Raw genomic sequence first — 22,252 nt, 5'->3', positions numbered from 1 at the left:
TGCATCAAAACCTGAAAACAAAATTTTCGATTCTGTTTTTTCAAAATTTTCTGATGGACCCCCTTCAAAAATCGGAAAAGGCATGGGGCTGCCAACATGACCCCTTCCGGAGGCTATATCTCAGCCGATATTTTTCCGATTCTCAAGCGGAATACCTTAAACGATTTCTAGATTCATTATCTTCCATTCTGCATCAAAACCTCAAAACAAAATTTTCCATCCCATTTTTTCAAAATTTTCTGATGGACCCCCTTCAAAAATCGGAAAAGGCATGGAGTTGCCAATATGACCTCTTCCGGAGGCTATATCTCAGCCGATATTTGTCCGATTCTCAAGCGGAATACCTTAAACGATTTCTAGATTCATTATCTTCCATTCTGCATCAAAACCTCAAAACAAAATTTTCCATCCCATTTTTTCAAAATTTTCTGATGGACCCCCTTCAAAAATCGGAAAAGGCATGGAGTTGCCAATATGAACTCTTCCGGAGGCTATATCTCAGCCGATATTTGTCCGATTCTCAAGCGGAATACCTTAAACGATTTCTAGATTCATTATCTTCCATTCTGCATCAAAACCTCAAAACAAAATTTTCCATCCCATTTTTTTTTTAATTTTCTGATGGACCCCCTTCAAAAATGGGAAAATCTTGATTTCCGAATCATTCTGGTAATGAGGATTCTGGGGATTATGGGTATCTCCCCCGGCGAGTATATCCCGGCTAGTTTTTAGTTGTTTGGCTAATTTAATATATTTGCTCCCCGCCTACCTGCCGCTCCTTGGGGTAAATTCATTTTCAAATGTCCATCCGGAGATGCCGGTCCGGGGGGAGTTGGCCCTTTTGTGGGTACGGGGTCAAATGGACTGTCGTCGACTGTGTGTGGTAACGGTTATTGCGAATTCCGGCTGCTGGTGACTGGGAAGGGTCAAAGGTAGAAAGGAAGGTGGGGCTGGGGGCTGGGGTCAGAGGTCAGCGAATACAACTGCTAGCCACAAGGGGCGGAATGTCAAGTCACTTTCAATATCAACAAAACAAAAGATGGGCGTACAGCAGGGATTGCACGGAAACGAATGACAGGATACGCTGTTGCGGAGAAATTGGGGAGGCGAAAAGTCTATTAAAAAATATGTTATATAAATATGATTTAGCTTAGATTCAGGAGAAGATATCAGTGGTTGTTTTTTCCAATAACAAATTAATAATTGTGGCGGGCCTGAGGCCGGAATTCGCCGCCGATACCCTTGGCCGCAAAACCAGGACGTGCCAAAGGCCACAATGGGATCGAGGGCCATTAACACAATGCCCGGACGGGGGGTGGGGGGTTCGGGGGGCAGGCCCAGAGTCCTGTGGCAGAGTCAAAGGCAAAAGGAATTTCTTGATTAAGTAATAGGAATGTGGGGTCGGGACTAAGCGAAGCACAACCAGAAATGTCAGCGTGCCTTTTGCCGAGCCGAGTTTTATCTCGACTTTGACATTTCGCCAATGGGTGTCCTGGCGGCAGGACTCGCCATCCCCACAATTCTTTATGCCAGTGACCGACCAGCGGCAAGTCAATAAAGCATACTGATTAATGTCAATTTGTACTTGGATATTTTGCATAAATTATGCATAAAAATAAAAACAAAAGCGACAACAGCAGAAAAAAATGCTAACAATCCGCAATTGCTCCCCAAAGTCTCATCCCAGGACCCTCCGACCCTTCGACCCTCAGACCCTCAGTCGCTGTTGATTGGATGGCAGAAGGACATTAAAGCCGATTTAAGTCGCTTAATACACTCGCACACACACACACACGCGAGCTGGCCTCCTAAAGGCATCACTCATACGCACTGTTGGGCCTCAAAGCAAAAAATAAATGAAATAAAACAACACTCTAAATTAAATTTTGTTATATTGTTTATCAGAAGCTTGAAACAATTTTGTCTCAAGATCTGAACTTAAAGACTTTAATATTTCATTATTTTTATATTAAAATGCCCAAGTATTCAATCGTTCGATCATAATATACTTTTATTTTTAATGAAAAAAAAAAAATAAAAAAACAAAATGCGGAAAAGCCTTCGTAAAATGGAATGAAATTACCAGAGGCTCTGGGGCCAGGGTCCTTGCCAAACATGTTGAATCTTTGTACAAATTTAATTTGTGGCGCTTTTTCTCCTTGTTTCGGTTTTTAACTTTTTCGACTTCTCCTTTACGCTTTCCACCAAACAAAAAGCCACCAAAGAAAAAGCGAAAATAAACCTTCAGCGAAAATGTCACATAATCAAATTTTTAAACGCAAGCGATTTAAGAGTTGTGGCCGCTTACCGGGGAAAAAAGGATATTCGGGAGGAACGAGTGGTGAGGGGCAAGGAGGCTGGTAGAGGTTGATGAGGTGGCAGGTGGCAGGTGGGGTGTGGCAACTCCACTTCCATGACATATGAAATATTAACAAGGACGCCGCAACACTCGCTCAAAAATTGTTCAATGCAAGAAGAGTGAGTGCGTGTATAGGGGCTTTTGGGGGAATGGAGGACGGGATTGGGGGCTATAAGGGGTAATAACTGGGGAGGTAGTGGTGGATGGAGCCAGGGGGCAGGGGCAGGGGGTAGCGCGATTCGCCATCAAGCGTGAAAACAAATTTACTTTAACGATTCATGGCCAGGACGAGGGGCATAAAGAAGCTTTATTCTCACCCCAAATACTAATTTTTTCAACAACGAATACTGCATACTCTTGCCTTCAAATCAACGGTGCTTTAATGCCCAAAGTAGTTCCAGGTATTCAGAAAAAATAAATTAATTCTTTGCTTTAAAAAAGAAGTATTTTATTTTGGCTTTTTTCGAAGGAGAAATTCTGAAGAAGTCTCTGATTTCAGTCAGGAACCCTGTCCATTTGGATGTTTGTGTATAAATTAGAACACATCAAAAGTTTGTGACATTAAATTTGGCCCCCGCCTTTCCCCAGCCACGCCCACACACACACACACACTCACATACCCAGAGACACACACTCGTACGAGTGCGATTGGGCCGCAGATAAATGTTTAAGCAGAATGAGACTGCGGTTGGCTAAAAGGCGGTAGGAGTGGGAATGAGGGGGTTAAAGGAGCTACTGGGGGGTACTAGGCAGGACCAGGGGAGGGCCAAGAGGACCGGGGGCTATGGGAAGGTACTAGGACCTCGGGAACAACCAAGATGCCGATGACAGTAATGATGCCACGCGGGCGCGAGGATTCCGATCCAAGCAGCAACCTCAACGCATCTACAGTGGAGCCTCAAAGGGTTTCTATTGAATATTACATTTAACATTATATATGTTACGTATTATTTATATAATAATAATATTTAAGCACATAGTAACAATAGAATATGTTTCTCAAGCCACTCACCAAATACGGGTAGTCCTTAAGACCATATTCGAGTAGCTTCCCCTTGAGTCTAAATTACTTTTCAATAAAAAATAACTCATTTAAAAAGCACATATAAGAAAGCCATACTGGGAGGCTTCACTGTACCAAGAACCTGTAACTTTAGCCAGAAAAAAAGCGGTCACGGCGAAGGTTGGGTTGATTAAATGTTTTGCCTCCGTGCGTGTGTATGGGGGTGGGTGTGCCATGTGTGTGTGCGTGTGTGTTTGTGGAAGCGTGAAAATGCAATGACAACAGCCCGAAAAAGGAGATTACACACACAAGGATACGCAAAATGCCGGGCGAGTCCTTCACGTACGCCATTACGTTACGCCGCGTATGCCACTTGACTTTTTTGCGAAGAAAGGAATCCGAGAAGTCGGCGGCCTTTGCCACACTCGAGCCGAGAAATTAAAAATAAATTCCATTCTCTTTGGATAAAAGCCAAGAGTTTTCCAAAAAGGACATCCTCTAAGTATTATACATTCGATTCTTTACAGAATAATTTAATAAATAGCTATATCTCGCCATTAAATTTGAATATTATACTTTGGGCCAGAAAGTTTCTTGATTTCAAATTACATATTTATGTTTAAATATGTTTTCGGCAACCCCTTCCCTTAGTTTTTAGTTTTCCTGTCTGGGACAGGAAAATGGCGTCCTCTGCCGTTTTTTAATGGCGTTTTCTGGCTTTCCCCTTTCTCCCCTTTCTCCGCTTTCACCGCCCACACCCTCCCCGCTTTTTGGATAAAATATTTTGGTATGTGAGCTGGTTGGACGGCGCCAATGAATATTAAAATATTTGTTGTTTCGTTAAAAAGTTTTAATTGGATTGCAAGCGTTTTTAATACTCTCATGACTGTCGCTCAGCCCTCGTCCTTCGTCCTTCGTCCTGAGTCCTGCTTCCCATTCCCCTTTATGTTGGTCACAAAACTGAAAAATCAATTAAAATCGCCGCTTGTCCGTCAACTCGTTGAAGGATAAAATATTCCATAATAATAAAAGGCAAAAACAAACATTTTTAAGCGCTTTCGACACTTTTTTTCCTCCCAAAAAATCACAAAGCATCGCGATTTCGATTTTGTAAAATAATCCCATTTCAAGGATATTCGATTACGCTTCCCGTTAGCGACCAATCCCTGCATCCTTTCGAGAAATTATTCATTTTGCAATAGAGAAAGTCGCATTTCTGGTATGGTGGTCAGTTTTTATTAGATAAATTATACATTTTACTTTTTTTTTGTCTCTGCTTTTTGTGGTTTTGTGTATTTTTTTATACTTTTTTTTTTTTAGATTTTCCGCTTGCCGTTTTTATAAATATTTCATCTACATAGTTTATATATTTATGTGTATATATATTTCTTTTATAGCCATAGAACAATTATCACATCTTACATATGTTGGCTACACTTACAAAAACGTATCCATTACATGTTTACTCATATGTATGTTCGTGTATGTGTATATGTGTGTGTGTGTGTGCGAGGGATATCATTAAAAAAAAAGGATAATAACTAATACAAATAGTAATAGTTAATAGCTACTAGCTACTGATTTGAATGAAGGATCGAGGGCTCCTGGCTGCTGGTAGCCCATCTTCCAGGTCCTTGCATGTCCTGCCAATTGCTAGTAGTGGTCCGAAAAGTTTCCACATTTCCCTTCCGCTCTACACTCAAAACAAAATTCGAGCTATTCCCGAACAAGCCGCAATCCCTTGCACTTGAAAGGGTATACGGTTTTGGCTCAGTGCCCTCTTCTTGTGGGGCTTCTTGGTAATTAGACTTGGCTGCTGGAAAAGTTTGCTCATTTATTTTGTATAAACAGCGCCATTGGCCTTTGGCGTTGGCGGGAGAAAGGGCGGTGGTGGGGGCGGGGTCTTGGCCTTCGTTTTCGACGGCTTTGGACCATTTCCTTTCCGCTTTTCCGCTCCGCTCCCTTGCCGTTCCTCCCATTCGAGTTGGCCATTTAATTGTACATCTGAGACCGAAAAGTATGCTACACATTTCGCATGCACTCCGAAACTAAGAACATTGGTTCTTAAGGACATGTGAAATAGATAACAAGGAACACATAAATAATAAACAGACAACTCAGGTATAAGATTAAATCCCATTTTTTAAGTGAAATGTGAACTGGGAATGGTTTTCAGTGTACTGGGTTGTCTGTGTGTGTTAGTGGTGCTTTTGTGCGTGTGCGTGTGCATGTGTGTTGGTGGGGATGTGTGTGAGTGTGTAAGCTGCTTTGTATTAAACGTTTAGCCTGGCGGCGCTGTCAGTCGGCAAATTTCAAAGGATGGCCAGGACAACAAGGGCAAAGGGCATATCATAAATGCTAAGGACGAGAAAAGGATATGGGTGGGTCGGGGCTGGTGACTGGAGGTTGGAGGCAGGGCCGAAACAGGTGGCCCAAAGGAGGCGTGGCTGGGCAAATGCATTAGTTATTTAAAAAGAGTGAAAACATTTGTTTTGGCCAACAGCTTTCATTGGGCGGCATCAAAAAAGGATAACTACAGTGGTCACTGGACAGGATGAACTAAAAAGGATAACAGAACACAAGCCTAACTCTCTAAGGAGTTCTAAGTTCGACTGCGGCCCAAAATTAAAAATGTCCTTCGGCTATCCGTGCAATTGTGAATGTGTGTGTGTGAGTGCCTGCATTTAGTCACACAGGCTCGATTAATAGCTGTGTGTGTGTGGGTGTGGGTGTGTGTGTGATGCCATGCCCCCGCCAGATATCCTCCTTAGTAGATCCTGATCCTTAGTAGATGCACTCGCCGAGCAGATCGCAGTCTCCCTTCTCCAGCGGCTTCAGCCAGAGGGGATTGTAGTTGGGACAGAGCTTCCGGTGGATGGGGATCCTGATTTGGACGGGCGTCGGGGCCACGCCCTCCCAGTTGCGCCCCTCAAAGCGAGCGCCGTCCGACCTATTGCACTGCATGCTGAGCGGCTCCTGGATGTACATGGTATAGAGCTGGTCCACCCTGGGCTGGCTCCACTCGATGCTCCGGTAGTTGGCGGATCTGGCTCCGTTCAGGTGGATGCCATGCTGGTGCTCCTTGCTGCAAGTACGGGATGCGGGATAACAATATACATAATTAGAAACTCTTCGGTGGATTTCAAGGATAATGGGAGAAGGGTTTCACTTTTCAGTTATTAATTTAATTCTTTACGTTTTAAAAATGGAATTCGGAAATCTTTTCTGAAAGGATTTGGAGAAAAAATTTGAGGACCGAGGGGAATTGGTATTGCCAACATTTTGTTGGCCAAGAAGGCGGCTCAGCGGTGCTCGGGACTTCCAGGACCCTCAGGACTCCACGCATTCCAAGGATGCCTCATTGCGGTGGCCCTAATCTAATGTAAACTTTTTGCTCGATCCTGCTTAAAGTTGGCAATTAGCGAACACCTTTTGGGCCAAATGCTGGCGAATGGTAGGCAGGACGCAGGAGGGGGGTGGCCACAAGATCGGGGCCCGGGCGGGTAGAGGGGTTGAGAACAAAAAGCATTTTGCCGTTATGAATGCGCCAAGGAATCGGGCCAAAAACGATGAAAGCCAGCCGAAAAGGAATGCCGAAAAGTTTGTCTTTGATGCACAAGGAAACAAGGACGAAAGGGACGAGGAGGGCATGGGGCAGGCATGGGAGGTGGCTTAAACCCCTTAATGAAAACCCACAACGTTAGGCCCCTGCCGCCCCCCGTGTCATCTGTCGTCGGTTCCGCTGCGTAGATTAAAAAATATTTCTTCCATTAGCGAGCAAGGAAAGTGCCTGCGGGACGGATGGGTCTCGTCCTGGTCCTGGTTCTGGTTCTGGTCCTGGGATCGGATAGACGGGCAGGGGACGGAATGGAATGTAATGGATAGAATGCCTCAAATCTGCCAGGGCGTTAATAATTGTTGAATAAACGGGGGCTCTTTAAAGGACTTGCACTTCAGTTACCGCTTCATGTAGATGAAATAGTTCTCCAGCGTCTCCTCGGATACGGAGCTCTTGCAGACCTCCAGCTTGGTAGCCGGATAGTAGTGGATGTAGTTGACGCACATCTCGTCGCTGATGGAGAATCCTCCGAGGGCGGTGCTCTTGTCCTGCAGCGAGTTGTAGTAGCAAGTGGTGACCAAAGCATCTCCCTAGAAGGACACACAAAGCTTAGAAACGAATCATATCCGGACTACGTTAGGACTAGTCCCCTACCGGCAGGACGCGCGGCTTGTAGTGCAGGGTGCGCATCTCCTGGAAGTGATTCGAGTAGTAATCGTCCCGGTTCACCTCGCGCAGCTCCTGCTCGCCGCGAAAGTGGCGGGTCAGGACGCGCACGCCCCGCAAGTGGGTGTGCAGCTGGGAGCCGAAGATTATGATGCCGGTGGAGGGCAGGGCGGCCCGGGTGCAGTCCGCCACACAGTAACCGCTCAGCGGGAAGGCCGTCTGCCCCGGCGGGATGGCCATCTTGTCGGTGTACTCCAGTCCCAGTTCCATCACAGCGGCATCGTACTGCCGCAGTCTCTTCGACATCTTGATGCGGAAGCCGGAGTTGTCCACGAGACCTGTTCCAGAAGATAGAGGCGATATAGCAGTCCCTTGAAATCCTCCCACTCCCGTACCTACCTGCTTGCTTGTCCGGATTGTTGAAGTGAACTTCGAGCCGCACGTAGGGATTGAAGCCAGGACCGCCGATGGGCAAGCCCGCCTCCGGGGGATAGGTAAACGTACTGGCTCCCATGGCCCACAAAACCATCACCTTGGAGCAGACCTTGGCCCGCGCCGGAAGCTCCTTGCAGTCGCCATTGTAAAGGGGGATCTCCTCGTGCTCCCCTGCCTCGCAATGGAACACCTCCATGTGGTGGACGATGCCGGGCGTCTTGATCAGCGGCTCGAACTGGACGATGTGGTGGCGCCGCTGGACGACGCTGTCCAGGCGCTGGACATGGCACCAGTAGGTAGTCTCCTCGGCGGGTATGGGTGCCTCCTTCAGGGTGATCTCAAACTGGTCCAGATCGCTAGGAATACGCCGTGAAAAAAAGGAATCAAACCACACGTCCGGGTCCACTTACTTCTCGGGAATGAGTATCTTGTCGGCGCGGAGCAACTGCAGCATCTTGACGCCGGCCTCGTGGGGAGCCGTGACATTGGGCAGGGCGAACTGGTGATCCTCCAGAGCCAGCTCGGACTCGCCCCGGGCCCATACCACGTACATGGTTCCCTCCTAATGGTCTTCGCATTAGAATCGCGTTGGAAATGACATTTTTTGGCACTTACATGGAGTCGCAAATCCAGGGGATCGCAGGTGTCGAACTTCCGTTTGAAGGCCAGTGTAAACTCGTCCATCTTGAAGACCTCACAGTCCTGCTGATAGTCCCGGCGCACCCAGCCCCCGTCCGGACTGGTGTAGGTGTCAGTAACGGCGTTGAAGAATCCATTCTGATTCTCGAAAAAGCAAATATCCGCATCGGCGAGCCCGCCGCGCTTCGAGAATCCCAGATAGAACCATCGGTGCTGCTCATTGAAAGCGTTCTGCAGATGGAATAGCACCTCCTGCTTGTACCAGTCCACCATCCAGCTCAGCTTGATCTCCTTGTCGTCCAGGTAGATCTCGTGCAGCTTCGTGTCCGACAGACCTGTAGGGCGAGAGAATAAAATAGAGGTCCTGGTTCAATTTCTCACAGAGATTAATTACTATGGTGAGGATTAAAAATGTTGTGCGGAGGAGTTGCTACTCCAGAGTTATGACCAGGCCATTAAGCTGGCTATGCTGCTTTGGTTACCCTTCAACCTCATCCATGGCAGGGGTTCCCCATCCTCCAATCCTGGAAGGAAGCCTTCGCCGTTGCGATAATCAAGTTGCCTTGTCCTAATTACCCAAATAAAACAAAGAATCTGCCAGCTCCTGCTCCTGGTTAGGCGCTTGCTCTTACTCCAGGACCTCCTACTCCTCCTCCTCCTGCTTTAAGGAATTCAGAAACTCGGACACTTGGCAACAATTGGTAGAGTAAAGTGGGAGCACTTGGAATGGGTCGTGGAGTTTGGCTGTGGATTTATGTTGGCGGGAGGCATCGGGATCAGGATGCTCGGGGAGCTGGCGGGAAGGACATCAATTACAGCTGCAGCCAGTCGGGCAGGACAACAAGAACAACATCAGCCAACGAGCAGCCAGTGGAGCGGCAGTAACGAGAGCGAAAGAAAACCCAATAAAATGTCAAATCCAATTGGCAAACACACGCCGAGATCGAGGACGCAGGACGCAGGTTACACAGGACACAGAGCAAGGGAGGAGAAGGAGGAGGGGCAGGGGCAGGGGCAGGGGCAGGACGAAGGGACGCGAAACGCAGGACGATGGACAAGACGTGGTGCGATGGCACGTGGATAGGGATGTGGATGTGGCTTTGCAGCAGCACAGTTCGTAAAGTATATCAAACTGTTTGTCAGTGAACATGCACTGTGAGAAAAAAAGGACTTAAATTAGCTATTATTTCAGCGATTAAGCTTACTATCGATAAAAAAGCTAAGAAGACGTTGCTATCGAAGTTGGTCCATCGCCAATGAGAAGAATAAGCAGCGATCTTCTTCTTATAGGCTAGATCCGGTAAGATTATGATTTTTCAAAATGCAGTCCTTTTTTACAGTCTACATAACTATAATAACTCCCAATATTTTCGCCAAGTGTACCTAGATGAAGACACATAAGGAGAAGCCAAAGGATCCAGGACCAACGCCAGAACGAGAGAGCGACAATAAAAACACTCGATTACAATCAAAAGTGACAGGGGTTCGTGGTTTTTTTTTTTACACGATACCCACCACCCAGGGGGAGGGGCCAGGATGGCTAGGTGGTGGGGCTGAGGGGCAGAGGAGCAGGGGGGGTCTGGGCCATGGTAGACTCTTCGGGCAATGGTGCGTTGATGAATTTCGCTTTCCGCTTGCTCGCTGTCCGGGCCAGAAAATGTAGCAGTTCAATCAAGTTCAGCGGAAGTAATATGGCCCAAACGAGATTGGGGAGCTTGGCTGTCGGCTGTCGGCCTGGCTAGGGCCCCCTCTACTACCAAAGAGTGTGTGTGTTGGCCACTAAAATTGATTTGTTACCGTACATATGTCTCACTTCACGTTTTACAGACAGTTTTGCAGAAAACCCGTAAACATTTCGGCCCCGTAACCGCAAAAACCCCAACGAACCGGAACCGTAACCGTACCCGTACCCGTAACCGTAACCCTAACCCTTCCATATCCCCTCCTGCCGCTCTGGAAAAACTTTGGTAATACGGAACAAATCGGTTAGGTTGTTGTTGCTGCCTTTTCCGCTTTTCCAATTGTTCCGGGCTTTTCCAATCGAATTGGAATCCAATTCGGATGCGGATGCGGATGCGGATGCGGAGAACTAGAAACTCATAATTGGCCCGTTGATCGGTAATTATTGGCCATTTTTCGTCAGAAGTCGATGGCCAAATAATAGTTCTTGGCTTTCTATTCGAATATCGAATGCATTTATGAGAATAAGCTCTCTTAAATAGCCGTATTATGCCCGAAAGGATAAAGGACCATCGGATCCGTTCACGTAGGTAATTCAATTTGTGTTGCCTTGTGTGTTGGCCTGGTTGTGTTGGCCCAGTTCATTGTAGATTCCGCCGGTGGCCAAATTGATTTGATTTCGCATTGATTGAACGACGGGAGAAGACTGAGGGCAGGACTCCTCTTTACACATCCTGTTGGCATCCTGGCCCCGGCATCCGCCGCTCCAGCCCTCTGGAATTTAACACTTTGTCTGGCCTTTTGGCCATTTGATTCGACCCACAAACAATAATGCCCGATAACATGGAGTGTGATAAAATTTAATAAACTTGAAGTTTATTGCATTTGCTCGACTGCTCTCCTCGCCGCTTTCCCAAACGAAAAGTTTCCCCATCCCCATCCCCATCCCCATCCCCATCCCCATCCCCATCCCCATTGTGCCACGAATGCCAGCCAAGCAAGGTCCTTTGGGCGGATTCAGACGCTCATTGTAAGGATGTGTGCCGCATAGTTCTCATGATGAGAATGATGAGGATGTTTGGCGCGGAAATGCCAAAGCGCACAGGAATTTTCTTATTATTTACTGCAAGCGAACAAACGCCACTCGGAGGCATGTCCTTCCGATTTCCCGCTATTCCGCTTTTCACTGGCGTCCTTTGAATTCTTCCTAAGCACATCCCGCCATTTAGTATATATTTTTAGGCACTTTTTCAAATGAATCTTCACGTTTATAATATTGAAATGTCCATTTTATGTTTATTTTATAGAAGTAACTACTCTTTATTACGCTTTTTTTTGCAGTGTCCTTGCTGCATTTCGTGCGCCTAAGGATAATGTCATTATAATAATGTTATATTCACAAATCGTCTATTGGTTTGGCCTGCACACGATTTAGCTCGGCTTTTGGCCGAATGTCCTTCTCTAGCCCTCTTCTTTCACCCCCTTGGATTTTTCCCATTTTCCCGCCACATTTTCCGCCATTTTGCACTCCACTCCCCCCGAAAATGGCGCATTCCGTTTCCGTTTCCGATTCCGATTCCCATTCGTACATTCAAATTGCCGCTCAAGTGACGCAAAAGCATCTTTGGAATGAAATGCTTTCGTGCCTTTGGCTTGCTTGGCTTTCTCCGGCCACTACTTTCTCCGCTTTCTCCATTCCTTCCCCCCGCTGGCTTGTCCCACTTAACACTTTATTGAATTCCTTTTGTGTCCCTGTTTCTGGCCCCGTTACTCTTACTCTTACTCTTACTCTTACTCTTACTCTACTCCCTGTCATTATCCGCGCTCTCATCTGTCCATGTCCAGGACATTGGCTCATAATATAAATTGAGTGCCACCTGCCTTCGTCCTTCGTCCTGCGTCCTTTCTGCCTTCGTTTCTCCTGTCAGCTTGAGTTATGAAATGGCTTGAAATGCGACAAAACTTTTGGTCTAAAAAGACCGCTTCAAATACCTCTTAGGATATTAGATTTCTAATGCTTTTTATTCGGAAATCACATTAGATTTGACTTTTATTTTAGAGTTTATGTTTCATTTATTTATTTAATGACATCAAGGGGTAAGCCGCGTTCGTCTTCTTCCGCGATACGATGCCCTTTCTCTGATTGAGACAAATATTTGTACAAATTCCTCCTTCGCTTAGACAAACTTTCTCCTTTCCGGGCCAAAATCGGTGGCAATGTGGTCGAGGCAGCAAATAAATTATTGGGGATTTATGGTTGGCACTGCTTACACCTTACACTTCCTTATATTGGCACTTTGATAGACCTACGCCCGACCTCCGACCTCTCGCACTCACCAGCACTCACTTTAGTCTATCATAAGGCTTATTTATGGCCAACACTTTGTGCCACCTTCCGATAATGATAATTTCAACGACTATAATAATGACAAACGATGAAGGGAGGAAGGGTGCTTTTGGGGGGAAACTTTTCGAGGGGAGGAAGGAGTGTCCTGCGACCGCAACAAACTGTCATGACACATTGAGTAATGACACTCTCAAGTCGATAATCCATTAAGACAGCCAACACTGAGCCCCATGAATCCTTAATGCCTCTCCGGAGACGAAGTCGTTTAGTTTTCGGGGGCAGGACGAGGCTGGGGAAATTAAAACCCATGTCCGAACAATCTTTCGCTTCTCTTAAACAGAAAACGATTAGTTTTCAGATGGCTGCCAGTTTAAAAAACACAATTCCAGAATTGATCATAAATCCCTAGTTTTTTGTGCGTTAATTTGGTTGGCGTTTTGGTGGAGTTGCAGCGAAGCATATGGAGAGCCCCCAAAGGCGACATTTGGCATGGACTGGTTTTGGGAAACAGGAGCTGCATACGCCGAGTGACCAGTGACCAGTGTCCAGTGTCCAGTGGCCAGTGGCCAGTGTCCTGTGAGCAGGCCGAAGGATGAGGAGGAGAATGCAAAACGCACGTGAATGTAAACTGCCGCAGGCTGCTGCATAAATAACAAAGCCGCCAAATTGCCACGGCCACAGTTGGCCAAAAGGATAAAAAAAAAAACCAAAAACAAAAATAAAACTGAAAATAAAAACATAGAGCCTAAAAAAAAAAGCTCAAAATGCGGTGGCGACTGCGGCCTCTGATAAATAAATTAAAAGGCACACGCAAAACAGCAGGAATGGCCCAAAAGTTACCATCCCACCCATCTAGAAACTGGAACCTAATAAAGCTGACCACGGTTAGGTGAGGTGCAAGGGGGATCTGGGTGGGCCGGAGGGAGGCACATGTGTGGCCACAGCCAGGCAGCCCGGCAGCCGACAAAAAACCGCCAACGCGTGGCCACAGCTCGGCCCAAAGCGGGCAAAAGTGGCAACAACGAGGCAGGGACAGAGCCATGGCCGAAGCTGCAAAGCCACAAGCCCTAAACAAAAATTGATAAATCCCGAAAAAAAATAGAGTCCCCGCAACAAGCTAGTCGAACCTGAAAATGCTCTAAGTATGGTTCAGTTAATAAAATAAAATGAATCCTTAAAGATAAGACAAAAAAAAAATTAAAAAAAAAAAATGTTAAATAAAATGACAACAAAAACATTGGCAACAACAAAATTACAACAAAACATTACAATAAAAGCAACAACAATTACAAAAACAAATTAGAAAAAAAATAAAAAAAAATAATTTTTTAATTAATTTTAATATTTTTTAGGCTTGCTTAAGTGCCACGTTTGAGAATCGAGGAGGAGGGCGCTATTTTATTTAAATAAATTATTATTTTTTTTATTGAATTACTACCAAACTAAACCACCTTTGGCAATGTTATTATATGCAAAAAAACCATGAAATTTGACTCCTTATTTCTATTTCTCTTCTTGGCGCCCTGAAAAGTAGGCAACGAAAATACGAGTGTTTACATTTTCAGATTTTTAATTTGTAAACAAACTGGTTTTACTTTAAAATTAATAGAATAATTAAGTTGTTTTACAATCTTTGTAGGCTTCTAAATCCTGAGAACTAAATATAGAAGGATAAAGAAGATTTAATACAAGTACAAAACAAATAAATGCTGTTGGAACTATTGCCATTGGAACTGTAGTGTTAGAGTATCCTGGCACTTTGAGGGCAAAAAGAGCCATGTCTAAAAGCCGTAAGGATAAGGGCCGTGCAGATACCACAAAGTGCAAACGTGCTAGAGAAAAAAAAATAGAAAAAGCACAGAATCATGGCCATGTTTTCATTCGGTTATTTGACGCCAATGGCCGAAACGTCTAAATCGGCCAGGGGAGACTGCTGAAGAAAAACAAGTCCTGTTCGAAGGAGCAGTTATTAAAAAAGCAGAAACCGAAACAGAAAATAAGATATTGAATTTGTATGGCTTCCTACGAATCGGAAGTCGTCCTGGGGGGTAATTAACTTTCCTAGTTAATTAAAAATTAAATATGGCTCTTAATGCCAGGAGTTTGTGGGCTTTAAGGACTCCATTATTCTCCCTCTTAACTCTCAAGTTCGAAGCCTTGACGTGAACTTTCATTTTATTTAATTTTTTTGGGATAATCTCTTTAGCTTGCAACTGGATTTGGTTTTATGATGTATCCCGAAGTCCTGAGTCCTCTGCCTCGCAAGGGAGGGGGTAAGAGGGCCAGGACCTCTTATCAGTTCGTGTGTGTGTGTGTAATACTGTGTATGTTTGTATGTGTTTCGGTTTCGGTTTGGGTTTGGGGTTGGGCTTGTGTGCGTGTGCGTGCTGGGTAAATTAGGTTTCATCTTTGGGCAATTTTCCTTTTGCTATTTTGCTGCCTTTTTTGCACTCTGTTTGCAAACTAATTTACCGTTAGTTATTACTCGACACAAGCACGTGTATGTGTAAGTCTGTGTTAGTGTGTTTGTGTGTATGTGTATTAGTGAAAGCGTCTATCTCAGCATGCATATGCCGGCCATTTGTCTGCCACGCCTTGACCATAAATAACACGTTCTTTAGGGTCCTGGATACACAGGTCCTTGGGACACAGATACATTTAAGCGCACACAGATACGCACACAAACACACACACACACACACACACACACATTGAGAGAAAGTTGTCACTTATAAATGTGCAGCTATTTCCATTAAGTTGTTGTCATCACTAACATTCCTGCGAGCCTCATTTGACCAACGCCACAGGCACTTGGCCGAAACAAAAATACTCGCCTATAAGTAGGCTACAAAATACTCTGAACTTTGGTAAAATAATAAAAAAATATTGAATTTAATCTATGAAAATGTTAGGATCTCATTTTATAAAGTTTATTCATATAAATGTATCCCAGAAATTGTATCTTTTGTTTCAGAAAAGCAACCTTTCAAAAGGGTATTAGGTTCGAGTTGAACTCCCGCTCTCCATTTTGTTTTTTTTTTTTGGTGTTCAGTTTGTTTAGGCCCGGGGAGAAAGTCGGGGAGAAAGGTCAGAAAAAACAAGTCGCTAGGTAATCTACGGCTAAACGGAAAATGGGTGGAGGACTACAAGTATTTTCCAAGGAGGTGTCGGCTGGTGGACTGGAGGAGAAGGATGAGGATGGCGGGTAACCGACTTAATCACAAGAAAACGACGTCACAGTATCCTGGCCTGTCCTAGCCAGGACATGCCCGTCCCTTTCTACAGTGCCACAGCACTTGCTCCTTCCATTCCAGTCATTCGAATCTGCAGTGTCAGCCATTCATTTGGTTAATGACATTGTGGCGGTTGCTGCGCCAAAAGCCACAAAAAGGGAGCCGTAGGGGGACTATGGGCGGTGCAGAGACAGAGACAGGGGCAGGGGGCGAGTGGGTGGCAGCATGCATGACTAAGAAGGAGGCAAGAAAGTATCTCCAAGATACTTTTCAACTGACCCATAAAGTTTTCACACAGCACGTTGAAAAATAGTGTGGCTTGCAGCGGTTAAAAAAATGTTTTAAAAATATTCTTCAATATTGAAATATTCAATATTTTGAAGACTATTTCTACAATTTTTTTTTTTTAACATACATATGCTGTCCTAGTTCTCAATTCTCTGTGGAATTCTTTGTCATTGACTAATTGAAAATTGAAAAGCATTTTCGCGCAGTGTAGGCATGTGTTACGGTGTGTATTTTGATGCTCATGTTACCGCTTGTCTGTGCATATGAAAGTTGTTTTCCCGCTGCCTGGCTGCCCCCCCCATATCCTTCGTTTATCCTTCCAGCTAACCACCGAGTCTGAGCCCTGGTTGAATTATTTTAGCAGCAACTGTTGTCTGTGGCAGTTGTTGTTGTTGTTGGCTTTGTGCTAATGCAGCAGGATGCTGCCCATTCACATCTGGCCGTTGTGTCGCCTTTTCATTCGTTTCTTTCCTCCCCAGAACAACATTTCAGCCTCTTGGGTATATTCTGGCAAGCAAGAAATGTAAATGAAATATAAATTAAAAGCAAAAAACGGAAAAAAAATGCCAAAAAAAAATTAAAATAGACAAACAACAAGAGTATTTCAAATGTAACTGAATTAAATTAAATGTGCAAAATGTTGCAACACACACACACACACACACACACACAGTCATGGGCGAATGCAGGTCCTTCGGCAATGAAATTATTGAAAAAGCTTATAAAGAGTTTTCATTTCTGGGTCTTTAGCGTGCGGATGACTTAATAATGGTCGAAAATTTGCATACCACGCACACACACACACACACACACACACTGCCAACACAGACACATCATTGATTCAATTTCGGTGCAATGAAGACATTGACACGCCCCCGCCGGGCTCTCAACGCCCCCCAAAGCACAGGACCCGAAAACCACTCACCCACACACGCTGAACTCTCACTAATGAGTTTCAAATGGAAAGTACTCAATGAAAGTACCCACTGCCACTCCTATTAAACGTTCCACAGCCCCCGAAAATCCCCCCTTCAAAAAAAAAATAAAGGAAAAACGAAAAACCATATCCTGATTTTTGTTCCATTCTTCCAAACTGCCGCTGGACTCTTTTTTGGGGGCACTTGCCGCTTGATGCATGGCACTCGAACGGTGGCAAGGATGTGCCTCAGAGGTTCGGTGTTTCGGATGATTCCCGATTCCCAAATGCTTTTCTGGCCCCTCTTTAATGTGTGAGCCACATAGTTGACCCAAAATTTGGAGGACCTTCCGCTCCACCAGGATTCGTATCGTAGGATGAAAAAAAGGAAGACCCACAAATACGAATACTAGAAAAGTGTTTTGCAGAAAACCTACCAATATCATTTAGAAATTTATATATTCCGTGGCGTGTATAATTATTGTAATTAAAGCTTTTAATTTAGAAAGTTTTTGCCGTTAAAATACGGTTTGTAGAATGATTTAAAAATGTCTATAGAGCTTTGTATTTTTTGGTAATGAGTTGCGAACATGTTTCAGAGCGGAATGAAGCCCGGAAGCACTTTGTAATTGGCTCGCCGACGCTCGAAAGGACGCGGCAGGACGATGGGAGGGTGGATTCAAAAATGAAATTATATACCGCAAGGACAAGCCCTAAAGGGGGTGTCCTGGCGGGGAGGGGCAGGAAAGTCCTGGCAACGTGGCTCAAACAAACTCAATTTAATCAGGCAACGAAAATCAATTTGAAATGGATTTTCTTCGCCGCGCTAATTGAGGCAAAGAAGAGGCATCCTCGGTGGCAGCTACCACGCCCCTCCTCCTCCACCCCGCTCCTCCATGCCGCTCCTTCGCCGCTCTACGAGGCCCTGGGGGAGGGGGCTTTGAAAATTAACAAATATTTGTCGAAAACTAAACGCGGCTATATGGAGAGGAGCAGTTAGTTAATTAAACGCTTTTCAACGCCCTCGCAAACAACAACAGAGGAGGCGGCCAAAAGCGAAAACAAAAACAATAACAATAACAAGGCGATAACAAGAAAACGTAACATAGCAGCCGTTCCAGCAACAGCAACAACAACAATAAAAGTTGTTTAGACACAAGTAAATTACTTGGAAGCGCCATTTTGACACTTGGCTGGCGGCGGCAATTTCACCCCCTTCCCCATCCCACCCATTCCTTCCGGTCTAGGCCACGCCAACAACACCCCCCTAGCCCCACCTACCCCACTTTCTAGCGCCTTTGATGGATTTAGGTTTCAAGCGTAAACTGTAAGCAAAGTGATGATCAAGCAACTATTAAATACCCTACGATTCGTACTTATGTAAAATTCGTTTTGGATAGACTTAGCCGGCAACATGACGTATGCGTAATATTCAAACACACATTAAGTATACGACCCGTATTCCTTTTTAGAGTCCGTTTTTGATTAGTTCAAATATCAATTAAAACGTGCATCAAAAGTGCACATTTTTAAGCAATAAAAAAACGTATAAAACCGGGTCCCAATATTTTTCACTTCCGATACGAAACATGTGTATAACTCGGTCAATACAGGACAGATCATAAAATGTTATACCTTCCCGATTTTAAAACTCCGAGTAGATTTATTCCCAATCAAAATCTGGCAATGAAAATTTTGACCCATTTTTCGAAATTTTTACAAGGGGTACCCTCATGATATTGGCCAAAAATTGATGAAAATTTTTTTGGCTCGATTTGTAAAATCTAATGATACAGATCGAAGGATATTGATGTCCTGATTTCAAATTGACATTCCATTTTAAAATCCATTTAGAAATGGCCAAGATATGAGCTTGGCAAGATGCCCAAGCGGCGCCCGAAATTTCTTAAAATTCGTATGGCAGAAAATCTGAAGTACCAGGCCAACAGAAACCAGCAGAAGGTGGACGAAATCAAGCAGTGCAAGCAGTGCAGTGACGTCAGAGCAATTATTATTTTCTGATCATAGGGGGGAGCGGGACAAACAGATCTGAATATATAACGGCCAAGCCTTGCCTCCCTTTCCAACTAATGCAATGGAGGTCTAACCTAGGCTTCATGGGGTGGAACGGGACAATGCACTAAGAGGGAGAACGGTAGACAAATTAGGCTCTCTTGGGGATGGCAGTACTGAGTGTCTTGGAGCCACGGTTGTCACGACTTCTCGGCACTCAGTAACATCCCCCATACAAATCAATGCCTTTTCACTCACGCGAGCCCCAAATCGTGACACGCGCAAAAAAACAACGTGTGTCGTTTTAACTTTGCCATCATTAAGTGAATATTACCGTTCTGGACTGGAAATTGGGATGCAGGGATTGGGGAACAGTCGGCCATCATGGATTTTGGTACCGTTCTTTTCGAATTTATGAGAGAATACTTAGATTAACCCTTCACCTGTCTTTAACATTGTTCAATTTTTATTTTAAGTTATGTACATGTACTTAGAAGAAAAAACAATCCATCAATGAAACAGAACGAGTAAAAAATACTGAAACTATAAAAAGGAAGCAGTATTATGCTTTTTTATTGCCTTATTAATAAGGCTTTGCTTGCGAAAATTTTGTTAGAATGTTAAACCCATGGGGCCAGTGAAGGGATAATCGAGACAAATTTCTGGCGAAGTGAGGGTGAGGGGATGGTGGAAATCCACCTTCTGCTGATTTCTGTTTGCCTGGTACTTCAGATTTTCTGCCATACGAATTTCGAGCAATTGGCGCAACATTTTGGGCGGCGCAATATCGCCACTTTTCAAGTCAATATTTTAGCCATTTCGAAATTGATATAAATGTTTTAAAAAATACAATTAAATACTATAGTATTTATATTTAACAAAAATATATAATTTCATAATTAAAAACTTCCCAATTACCCTTTTTTAAGCCATTTCTTAAACGCCTCTTCATCAAATTCTAGCCAGCGTCGCCAAAATTTTTCCTCGATTTCAGTGAATTTTGCCCGTGGCCAGATTTGAAGTACCAGGCGAACAGAAACCTGCAGAAGGTGGCCGAAATCAAGCAGTACAAGCAGTTCTATGCAATTTTTTCGTCATTTGCCATGTGTGGGAAAGGGAGGAAGATCGCTATGGTGGCACTGTATTCCCCCTTTGCACCTTATGGGATGGGGATCCCTGCATCCAACTCCGTTGGGGGGGAAAGAGATGATGCGATCGAGCGGGACAGGTAGATAAATTAAACAACTTTAGTGATGGGGGAGCAGGAGTGATTTGGCACGACATTTGGCACGCCATCCCGGCACGATGCGCCATTCCCCATGCGATCCAATGCATTTTTACTCACGCGAGCCCCAAATCGTGACACGCGCAAAAAAACAACGTGTGTCGTTTTGACTTTGCCATCATTAAGTGAATATTACCGTTCTGGACTGGAAATTGGGATGCAGGGATTGGGGAACAGTCGGCCATCATGGATTTTGGTACCGTTCTTTTAATTTTCAGCAAGAGTAAGTTGAAGAATATGTACCATTAGAGGGAAAGGGAGGCAAAATACCGCCATATTCAGATCTGTTTGTCCCGCTCCCCCCTTATGACCAGAAAATAATTGCTCTGACGTCACTGCACTGCTTTCACTGCTTGATTTCGTCCACAGTCTGCAGGTTTCTGTTGGCCTGGTGCTTCAGATTTTTTCCCATACGATTTTTAAGAAATTTGCGGCCGCCAAGGCTGAACTTTCGAAGCGCATATCTCGGCCATTTCTAAACGGATTTTGGAAAGGGATGTCATTTTGAAACCAGGACATCATCATCCTTCGATCTGCATCAAAAGATTTTTAAAATCCGACAATAAAATTTTCGCCGATTTTTGCAAAAAATCCTGATGTACCCCTTGTCAAAATCGCGAAAATCGGGTCGAAATTTTTTTGCGCGATTTACAAAATCTTGGGATGGGGATACAAGGATATGGAAGTCCTGATTCAGAAATGGTATCCCGTTCCGGAATCGGTTGCCAAATGGCCAAAATATGCGCAACCAAAAATTCGAAAACCCAAAAATTGTTGCATACCGTGAGGGGCTTATTATTATTCAGTTTTATCTTTTTGTTTTTCTTTCATAATGAATATTAATATCCTTCTAACTGCATCCCATGATTGTGAAAATCGGGCCAAAAAAATTCGACTCAATTTTCGCGATTTTGGCAAGGGAAAGAAAGAATTATCAAAGAAAAACCGAAGGATACAATTGAATAAAAATAAAATTAAAGTCAAAAATATATAAAACGAATGTCAGTGTTTCTGTTGAGGGGGTTTTAAATCAAAAGAAGAGTTTTTAAGCCAAACTGCAGGCTCGCATCCAATCCAGAAGTCGCCCCTCACGGTATGCAACAATTTTTGGGTTTTCGAATTTTTGGTTGCGCATATTTTGGCCATTTGGCAACCGATTCCGGAACGGGATACCATTTCTGAATCAGGACTTCCATATCCTTGTATCCCCATCCCAAGATTTTGTAAATCGCGCAAAAAAATTTCGACCCGATTTTCGCGATTTTGACAAGGGGTACATCAGGATTTTTTGCAAAAATCGGCGAAAATTTTATTGTCGGATTTTAAAAATCTTTTGATGCAGATCGAAGGATGATGATGTCCTGGTTTCAAAATGACATCCCTTTCCAAAATCCGTTTAGAAATGGCCGAGATATGCGCTTCGAAAGTTCAGCCTTGGCGGCCGCAAATTTCTTAAAAATCGTATGGGAAAAAATCTGAAGCACCAGGCCAACAGAAACCTGCAGAAGGTGGACGAAATCAAGCAGTGAAAGCAGTGCAGTGACGTCAGAGCAATTATTTTCTGGTCATAAGGGGGGAGCGGGACAAACAGATCTGAATATGGCGGTATTTTGCCTCCCTTTCCCTCTAATGGTACATATTCTTCAACTTACTCTTGCTGAAAATTAAAAGAACGGTACCAAAATCCATGATGGCCGACTGTTCCCCAATCCCTGCATCCCAATTTCCAGTCCAGAACGGTAATATTCACTTAATGATGGCAAAGTCAAAACGACACACGTTGTTTTTTTGCGCGTGTCACGATTTGGGGCTCGCGTGAGTAAAAATGC

The 22,252-nt window shown here is 44.4% G+C and overlaps 1 protein-coding gene across 6 annotated transcripts in view; it reads right to left on the bottom strand.

Moving 5' to 3' along the window:
- Positions 1-4,583: 4,583 nt before the first annotated feature.
- The window catches only part of LOC6503980 (tyramine beta-hydroxylase), a 34,452-nt gene continuing 16,783 nt past the window's right edge, over positions 4,584-22,252 (bottom strand). For all 6 annotated transcript variants that reach the window (XM_014905648.3, XM_044716848.1, XM_001963912.4 and 3 more), the window contains 6 exons: positions 8,638-8,996; positions 8,433-8,584; positions 7,987-8,378; positions 7,576-7,925; positions 7,324-7,511; positions 4,584-6,447 (listed from right to left, as the gene is read on the bottom strand). In XM_014905648.3, coding sequence (XP_014761134.1) covers positions 6,147-6,447; positions 7,324-7,511; positions 7,576-7,925; positions 7,987-8,378; positions 8,433-8,584; positions 8,638-8,996 — 1,742 coding nt within the window. In that variant the 3' untranslated portion in view covers positions 4,584-6,146. The remainder of the gene's footprint in view (positions 6,448-7,323; positions 7,512-7,575; positions 7,926-7,986; positions 8,379-8,432; positions 8,585-8,637; positions 8,997-22,252) is intronic.

Source organism: Drosophila ananassae, chromosome XL (genome assembly GCF_017639315.1).
Source record: "Drosophila ananassae strain 14024-0371.13 chromosome XL, ASM1763931v2, whole genome shotgun sequence".
Classification (NCBI taxonomy): domain Eukaryota; kingdom Metazoa; phylum Arthropoda; class Insecta; order Diptera; family Drosophilidae; genus Drosophila; species Drosophila ananassae.
This window is presented reverse-complemented; position numbering and strand designations above follow the sequence as displayed.